General features: G+C 57.8%; 1 protein-coding gene across 2 annotated transcripts in view; it reads right to left on the bottom strand.

The window, feature by feature from the left end:
* Positions 1–1,764: 1,764 nt before the first annotated feature.
* Positions 1,765–8,741, bottom strand: part of KREMEN1 (kringle containing transmembrane protein 1) — a 65,089-nt gene continuing 58,112 nt past the window's right edge. For both annotated transcript variants that reach the window (XM_062182139.1, XM_062182140.1), the window contains exons 8-9: positions 7,816–7,900; positions 1,765–5,546 (exon numbers count right to left, since the gene is read on the bottom strand). In XM_062182139.1, the coding sequence (XP_062038123.1) occupies positions 5,378–5,546; positions 7,816–7,900 (254 nt within the window). In that variant the 3' untranslated portion in view covers positions 1,765–5,377. The remainder of the gene's footprint in view (positions 5,547–7,815; positions 7,901–8,741) is intronic.

Below are 8,741 nucleotides of genomic sequence, written 5' to 3'. Positions count from 1 at the left end.
CCTGGCCCAGCCTGGCTACTGCGGAATTCTGGAGAATCAGCCAGGGGATGAAGGTATCTCCTCCTCACTACCTTTCAAAAAAATCATCCTGGAAATTTCTTAGTTCTGATGTGGCAGCTCTGGGGCGGAGCCTAGGAACCTCATTTGACTAAAGAGTCCCAGGCCTGTGTCTCAGGTGTGGTGACACTCTTTGGTGGGACTGGCCTGTGCCTCTTTTCTCCGAGAGCCCTAAACCCTGGCACAAACTGCCTAGGCCAGGGAGTCCTCATTGTACCCATAATCCGCTGAGAATTTAGAATTGCAGGTGCTTGAAACAGCCAGGCTAGACACTGCTCATGTCTAACCCTGACCCTGACCCTGACCCTGACCCTAACCCTGGCATCTCGGGGGGGCCCCCTGTTCTGCCAGTCCCTTCATCCTGTCCTGCCCAGGGGCCCCGACACTGTCCTCAGTGGCTTCCTGGGAACTCCCACACACTCCCCCCGAGGAGGCCATCTGTGCCCATGTTCCCCTGGTCTGTGCGCCCCGGGCCAGATCCTTGCTTGGGTCTCAGGCCACATGTCCAAGGCCCACTGGACAGTTCTGCCTCGGCATTCCAGTGGCCTCGCTGGACATGGTCTGAACGAATTCAGCAGGTGCTCTCCCACACCTGGTGTCTCGTACGTTCCTTCTTGCAAAGGACAGCCCCCAACTCAGAGGACCTGAGCATCATCTGGGCCACCACTGCTAACTCTACTTCTATTCCGGAACAAAAGGAGCAGCTACCACTCAGTGAAAACGTAGCGCAGGTAGCAACACACAAGCTCACGCATCACCACGGTGCTGTGACTGCCCCACCTGACAGATGGGAAGACAGGCGCACAGGGCTGGGTTCCTCAGCCAAGGTCACACGGCCCCTGACCTATGGGGGTGGTGAGCCTTCCCCTCTTCACAGCACTGGCTCGGGGGCCTGGCCAGCCCCCCTCCCTGGTCTCTCGGCCAGACATGTATATCCGTAAGCCTCCTGGCTGTCTCTCTGCCCTCGCTCTTACCCCGGGCTCGTCTGTTTTTCTGAATGCAGAGAGGAAAGCCTTCTAAATGGGGAGCCTGACGTCACTCGGCGCTGAAGCCCTTCAAAGGCTCTCCCTGTTTCCCCCTCCCTGGCCTTGCAGCCCATGAATGGAGGGATCTGAACCCCTGGATCCCAGCAGGACGACCCCAGGGCTGTGCCCCGACCGACTGCTGTCCCAGGCTGCCTCAGTGAGGACGACGGTACCCCGTCGAGGGCTCCTGTGTGGAGAGTGCCTGGCGCGCACCACTGGCCAGGGCAGCGTGGGGAGGGCAGCGGTGCAGAGGAAGAACTGACTGCTCGGGGGCGGAGCAAAGTGCACTTGGAGGACAGTCACGTGAGCACTGGGGACACACCTCCTCGGCTCCTCTTCACAGCCTCCGGGGCTCCGGGTGGGGATGCTGGGGCTGACTGGCCCGGGGCCAGTCCAGTCTCCTCTTTCCCCGTCAGAGCAGCGTGCTCTTCCCGGCCTTCCCCCGGCCTCTGCCCAGCCCGTGTCTATTTGGAATTCCTACTGCTGCAGATCTTACCAGCAGAGGGGCAACTGCAGGTTAAAGCTGCGACAAGACTGGAGCAAGTCCGGAAATACTGCGAGGAAAAAGCAGGCAGGCAAATGGTGAGCGGGACCAGGCGCGACAGCGGAAGTTCCGAACCCCACCGCGTGCCACCTTCCTCCGCCCCTCAGTCTCTTTGGAAGAACGACAGCCCGGGGCCCATCACCGTGTCTACAACAACGAGAAGATTTATTTTCTCCAGACAGTAAAAATAACATTTTTCTTTCTTTTGTAAAAGTTAAGTACCATTACATTCCATTTTCTTAAATAACAAAAATCCTAAAAATATATATTAAATTGTATACAGTGCGTCACACTTCATCTTATAGCTTAAAATACATGATGTTTCTATTTTATTCTCAAAGTTGCATATTAAGAGCATATTTACACGTAAAGCCTTGTCATCCAAAGTCAAAGCCCCTGCTGGGAGGCGCACTTGGAGGCGGGGCTGTCTCCATGCTGCGGGCAGCTCCTCACACGGGCAGGAAAGCGCCTCCAGCCCGTGCTTCTAGACGCTTCCATCCTGGAGCAGGAGTCGGACCTCCGACCTCCCTCCACACCCACTTCTGCCTCGTGGAGCATGCTCACCTCAGCAAGACAGACGCCCGCCCGTGAGACAGGCCCGCGGGGGCTGCAGGCGGGGTGAAGCCCCGTCACCCCGAGCATCCAGCTGAGGGGAGTCAGCTGCTGCTGGAAGGTTGAGGAACACCCCACACCAGGGCAGCTGAGCTGACGCCTGGCCAGGAGGTAGAACAGCGAGGAAGGTAAACAGAGACACCAGAGGAGAGCAAAAGGTTATGAATTCCCAAGGTAGTAAGGAAAGCAGACATCCAACACCAAACAGGAGATCGGAAACCCAGTTCCCTGGGCTGGGGCGCGGTGGAGACCTGGCGTGGCCTCAGCAGACAGGAAGGTGGGACCTCAGAGGCCGCCACCTGTAAGTGCTGGTGAAGCTTAAGTGCATGGTGCCCAGGACGCACGGGGTGGGGGACGGCCTGGGAGCCTGCTGGTGCTGAGCGGGCAGGGTCCTGGATCTGGTCAGGCCGACTGTCAACAAGGGTGGGCGGCCTGAGGGCCAGGACAGCGGTACTTGCTAGTGCTTTGCTCTTTGTGGGCTTCAGGCCGATTGGCATCTTGAGCCGGAGCCCACAATGAGATGGCAGAACATCTCAGGGGCCTCATTCACACCCAGAGAGGCTTCACCCCTGCCCCGGTGTGGCAGCCAGCCCCGGGGCTCACCGCCGCGCGTCCTCTGCCTCGCGAACAACAGGACGAGCCGGGTGAGCGTGCGGCACCGTGTACCTCTTGCCTGCCTTGTCAGAGGGACCGAGGACGCCGTGAGGTGTTCCCCAGGCACAGTCACCATGGGAGGTGACAAGATGGGCGGGCGAGGGCCCTTCTGTGGGTATGCAGGCGAGAAGGCAGGGCCTGGGTGCCTGCCGCCCCCCGAGGAAGGCCTCAGAGCACCTCCCTGCTCTGTTCTTTCATCGACTCTCCTCTGGGTCACCCTTCTCCTAACCTCCAACCCGTTCTCTCTTCTAAAGGCGAGTCTTACAAGATCAAGTGCCTTCTCCTCAAAGCTCACCTCAGCTCTCCTGGGATAATTCATCTGTCAGGTGCTTCCTTAGCCACAAGCGGCCCTGTGTGGGGCGCTGCTGACAGGCCCTAACTGGGGCCAGACTAGGTTTGGGCGGGGACGATTTATGGCCCTTGTCCTCCCATGTTGTCCCGAGGCAGCTCCCTGGATAGTAAGTTGATCTGAGGTGCTGGGCTGTGCCTGGGTCACCAGGAGGGCCAGCACGGGGGCGGCACCAGCCCTTCCTGGGCTCTGAGAAAGGGATGCTCCAGCTGCTACTCAGATGACACACACCTTGGGCTTGGCCTCCGGGGACCTGAGACGTGGGGAGGGCAGGGTGGGCCTGCAGGAAGTCCCAGGGCCAGCACTCGGCACCGGCCAGGGCAGCTGAACAACTGCTCCTCAGCCAGGCACGCCCTCCCTGGGGCCAAGTTCCACATTCCCTTTGTGCCACACAGACATCTACCCAAGGCACGGGGCCCTCTGTGACGGCACGCACCTGACGCTTGCCTTTGAGAGGAGGAGATTCCACAAAAGCCCCGACCAGCCCGGAGGGGAGACTGCACATGTCGGTCTGTTTCCAGGGGACCTCACGTGTGACGGGCCCAGCGGCCAGTGGCCAGCTGCTCCAGATCAAAGCATGAAGACAGCATTGAGCAGCTCCAGACTCTCAGCAGGCCTCGCACGGCGCCTGGGCCAGCGCCCCCGCCCCCCTGTGGACATACCGCCCTGCTTCCCTCCTCTGGACGCCCCTGCTGCCTCCCAGCGCCTCTCACTGGGAGAGGACCCGGGGAGCTGAGTGCCACCTGTCCCTGCAGGCACCTCCTCACTGCCCTCCCAGGAGCACCTGCACAGACTGGCGGCCAGAACCTCAGGAAGGGCTGCAGCAGGCACTGGCTTAGGGACCTGGGAGAGGTAAGCAAAGCGCTCCAAGTGGGGGGAGGAGCCAGAGGCCAAAGGCAGAACCACCACCAGGGCCAAGTGCCTGTGGGAAAAGCAGGCTCTGATAAAAGCCTGGGCCCAGCCCTCAGGGGCGCAGGCTGCCCTGCCCAGCTGCTGTGGACAAAGCCTGCCTGCAGAAAGCGGGGCCTCCTGTTACACACGGCCGAGCCGTGCAGCTGCAGCTCTCAATCTCAGGGCCTCTCCCTGCCTGATCTCCGGTGCCCAAGCCCTCTCTTCCACACACCCAGCTCTGCAGTTCTCCCCCTTGTGTGGGGGACACGGTGGTGTGGGCGTGGACAAGAGCCCCCTCCTTCCCCCTCTGAGCCATTCCCAGTGCCGTTCTGTGCCCACTGAGTGCAGGGCACAACTCTCGGTGTTTTTTTCATCTTCTTCTAAAATGGGAGACACCCAAAGCGGGGTGGCAGGCCCCACGTCTCAGCAGCGCTGCCCAGAGGCCACACCACAGTTACCCTCCCTGTTCTGAACGGGGAGTCAGCTGAGAGAACATGGGCAGACCAGGGCTGGCTCGCGCTCCACACGATCTTGAGCGGCTGGGGCTGAGGCCAGGCAACCCCAATCCCACACGCGGGCACCAAGTGCCCCTCACGGCCCCCAGCAGGGCATGCCCCATGTTCTCCGTGAGCACTCTTGAAGCTGCTCTGCAGCCCGTATGTGAAAGGTTTGACATGAGGGGCTCCGAGACCCGCTTCTCAGGCCCTCCGTGTTGGAGGAGGCATATCCCAGGCCAGTACCCACAGAGCAAAGCGCCAGGGCCAGCACAGAGCACTGGCTCTCCTCACTCCTGCGGGTGCTAACGCCCAGGAGTCCACACGTGTGCAGGACCAGCCAGCCCTCAAAAGAACCTGAGAATTCTCCTAGGAGAAACCGATCCGTGTGTGGTACAACAGAGAATCGAGGAACCTTAACGCGTGCTAACCCTACCCACCACCCTGAGCCAGGGCCAGCCACGGCTACCTGCGTCTCCTTGGCCCCGCTGCGCTGACACCCCCACTGTCAGATCAGGGAGAGGGACGCAGGGAGGGCCGGGCGCCGGGCCTCGAGTCTCTCTCCTGCTGGTGCAGCAGGAGGAATCCAGGCCTGGGCTGCCCCTGCAGCGCAGCACCCATTCCTGGTCTGTAGGAGAGCATCCCAGGAGAGGCCAAGGGGGAGGGAGCGGCAGGGAAGGGTCGGTCCGAGGAGCGCGGAGAGGTCGCCCCCAGCAGCCTTGAGCCCCCACGTCCTAGGCACGTTGGGGTTTTAGTCACTCACAAGGGGATTACGGTCATCTTGCTGGCTCTGACCCTTGAGCTTCTTCTTGAAGATGGAAATCGACGTAGACGGCTTGTAGAAAATGCTCCAGATCTCCCCTGGAGTCCCTGGCTGACGGCAGTCCCTCAGGTCCCCGGACGCAGGAACACGGTGGGATCTGCCCAACAGAAAGTGTCAGAGTAGCACGGGACGTTCCCACGGGACGTGCAGCAGGCACCTCGCAGAGCCAGGGGCTGCTGGTGGATGGCAGTGGCCAGCGGGCAGCAGAGCGCCGGGGCAGGCCTCACCTCGGCACGACAAAGCGCTCTTACTGGCAGAGCTACTCCCATCTGGAGAGGGCTGCTCCGACCGACTGTGAGTGTTCAGATTGCTCTTCATTTTTATTATTATTATTTTTAAATAAAAGCGCTCTTTCTTCAAATGCCATTTACCTGGAAGGCAGCCTAGCTAAGACAGGACAAAGCAAACCCCCTCAGCGTGAAGTAAGGACCCCACCCTTCGGCTTCTGCCGTCCCCCGCGCTGGCCCTGCGGTCACAGAGCGCGGTGTGCCTTTTCACAGGGGAGTGCCCAGTGATGCCTCACAGGAAGTGTCCTGCTCTCTTGCTGTTGTGGGGAACGTGCAGGCAGGACTGGGACCAGTCGGCCTCCCAGAGTGTGTGAACCGTAACTGATAAAACGCAGGAAAAACCATTGGCCCTCCATCTACACAGCGTCCACACCGGCACGTTTAACCAACAATATCGTATTTCTCTATGTTCTTTATAGTGTGGTTATTCCTCAACAGTATAGTGCAGCGATATTTATGTGGCATTTACATTGTATTAGGTATTATAAGAAACCTAAGGTACTGGGAGGATGTGCGTAGATTATAGGCAAATACTACACTGTAGTCTAAAAAAGTTATTTCTCTTCAGAGAGAGACAGAGATCTTCCAACCATCGGTTCACTCCCCAAATGTGCACAACAGCTGGGGCTGGGCCAGGCCGAAGCCAGGAGCCTGGAACGCCCATGAGGGTGGCAGCCATCACCTGCTGCTACCCACGGTGTACACTGACAGGAGGCTGGGAGTGGGAAGTAGAGCTGGGACAGACCTAGGCCTTCTGACACAGGATGCACGTGTCCCCAGTGGAATCCTAACGGCTGCGCCAAGCACCCGCCTCCTCCACCACTTTATATACAAGGGGCTTGAGCAGCTGCAGGTTCTGGTGTCCAGTGGGATCCTGGCACCGATCCCCCGAGGATGTTGAGAGACAACTGTATGTAGAAAAAGCATGAAGGAGTTCAGTAAACTGCTTCCCTGGAAAGAGTTCAAGATCGGCTGGAGAGGTCTGCTACGGGAGCCCAACACTGCCACAGGCGGTCTTCACAGAACAATGGAGGGGCTGAGGTTGGGGGGAAGGTCAGAGGAAAGGGGCCTTTATCGAACATCAGTGTTCCGGAAGGCCTTGAACTGGGGGAAGAGCCTGAACTGGGAACCACAGGAAAGACCAACCAGGGCTCTAGAAAACATTACGGAGAACTGGGGGTGGGCAATTGACTGGGGAGTAAAGACTTCTTACACTGAATGCCTCTGGTTCCTGACTCCAGCTCCCTGTCAGTGCACAGCAGGCAGCAGCGACGCTTCACCGAGCTGGACTCCTGCCACCAACATGGGAGGCCTGGACTGTGTTCCCAGCTCCTGGCTTTGTCCTTGGCACGGGCCTAACTGCATGGGCATTTGGGGAGTGAACTAGCAGATGGGAACCCCTTCTGTCTCTCTTTCAGCTTTTCAAATAAGTAAATACAAGTTAGAAAAAAAAAAAAAAAAACAGGGACAACTCCCCTTTGTAGGTTCACAAATATCAGAACAAACTCCCCTCTCCTAAGAGGTGAAACTGTTAAACCCAAGCAACAAAGTCAAGGGACGAATTTTTTTTTTTTCTCAACTTGGTCAGAATCAAAGGGTGAAGTTTCTGTAAGTTTCTTAAATACATTTTTAAAAAAACAATTATTAAACTACAGTGAACAAAACATTAGAATTCTTTTCCCAAGAACGCTTCCCAATTTCTGGAAGACAACGGGAACATGTGTGGTACTGTCCCAGGAATCTTTATTCTCTCATAAAGATCTCTGAGTAAGAGCGCAGCATGAGCCAGCACATGGAAAGGGTTGCTTTTCATGCCAGGGCTGTTTCAATCCTCCTTGAAATCAGATCCCTCGGACACAGGGCAGACCGAATGCTCAGGCCCCAGTGGGCTCTTGTCCAGTTGCACATTTCACTCCATGGAGGAGGATGGGTTACTGCTTTTTGCGGCCCAGGACTAAGGGATTTGGAATCACATTCTGATACTATCATGCCCTGACTGACAAAGCGTATTAGAGAAGGAATTCTCTGCCCCCCTCCCCCCCCCCCCCCCCCGAACAGGCAGCTCTCTCGCATACTCACTTGAATGTGACGTGCAGAAGTATCTTTGCTACAATGGCTGTGACTGTGAGGATGAGGAGAGTTGCTAGGCCATACACTGTCCACCCTGCAAGTGAAAAGACAGAGTTTACTGGGCCTCTTTGTGCCTTGTTTCCAAACCGAGGTCTAACGAAAGCCCCAAGTGAACACTGGCAGCTTGGAGAGGCAGGGCTGGCTGAGGGGCCCCTGCAGGTGGGTACCGGGGAAGGTAGCCAGCAAAAGGTAGTGGATTGGCTGACAGCCAGGCTGAGCAGGGAACCCCAGGCTTTCTCCGTTCTAGAACTGCCTCTCAGGAGAGGCTGGTGCCAGGTCCAAAGGACCCTGGACTCAGAGTTAGAAGGGGTGGTGGACATTCTTCTATGCCACAGGAACCACTGTGCAACCACGGATGACCTGTGAGGGCTCTGTGGGTCACAGGGAGATGTGTGACCTATAAAATCCCACAGAATCCATGGCTGACAGAAGCACAGCGTGCAGGGAGAGCCGTCTCCCTGACTGCCATGACGGGCCTGCAGCAGTCTGGAGGCCTCGAGGGCAGGTCACCACCCCCGTTCCTCCCAGCTGTCCACACCCATAGAGGCACTGCTTCCTCGGCAGAAAAGAGGGACTGGGGCAGGATGTACCCAAGTGAGCCAGCATCCCGGCACCTGTCACGGTGGGGCACAGACTGTGTTGGGCTTATGGTGCGGTCTAGGGTCTCGGCCAGTGCCTGGCCCTGCGGAAGCACTGACATGCCTTCTGGAAGGATGAACTGCACATGTTAGTGACTTTAAGGGGTACAACTTGGGGCTCCAGAAAGAGAATCTCAAGTGAGAAAATCTGGATTTGCTGATTAGTCAACGATGTACAAAAAGGCATGCAGGGCCGGCGCTGTGGCTTAACAGGCTAATCCTCTGCCTTGCAGTGCC

The sequence above is a fragment of the Lepus europaeus genome, chromosome 23 (assembly GCF_033115175.1).
Source record: "Lepus europaeus isolate LE1 chromosome 23, mLepTim1.pri, whole genome shotgun sequence".
NCBI classification, from domain to species: domain Eukaryota; kingdom Metazoa; phylum Chordata; class Mammalia; order Lagomorpha; family Leporidae; genus Lepus; species Lepus europaeus.
The sequence above is the reverse complement of the archived record's forward strand: the minus strand, read 5'-3'. Positions and strand labels throughout refer to the sequence as shown.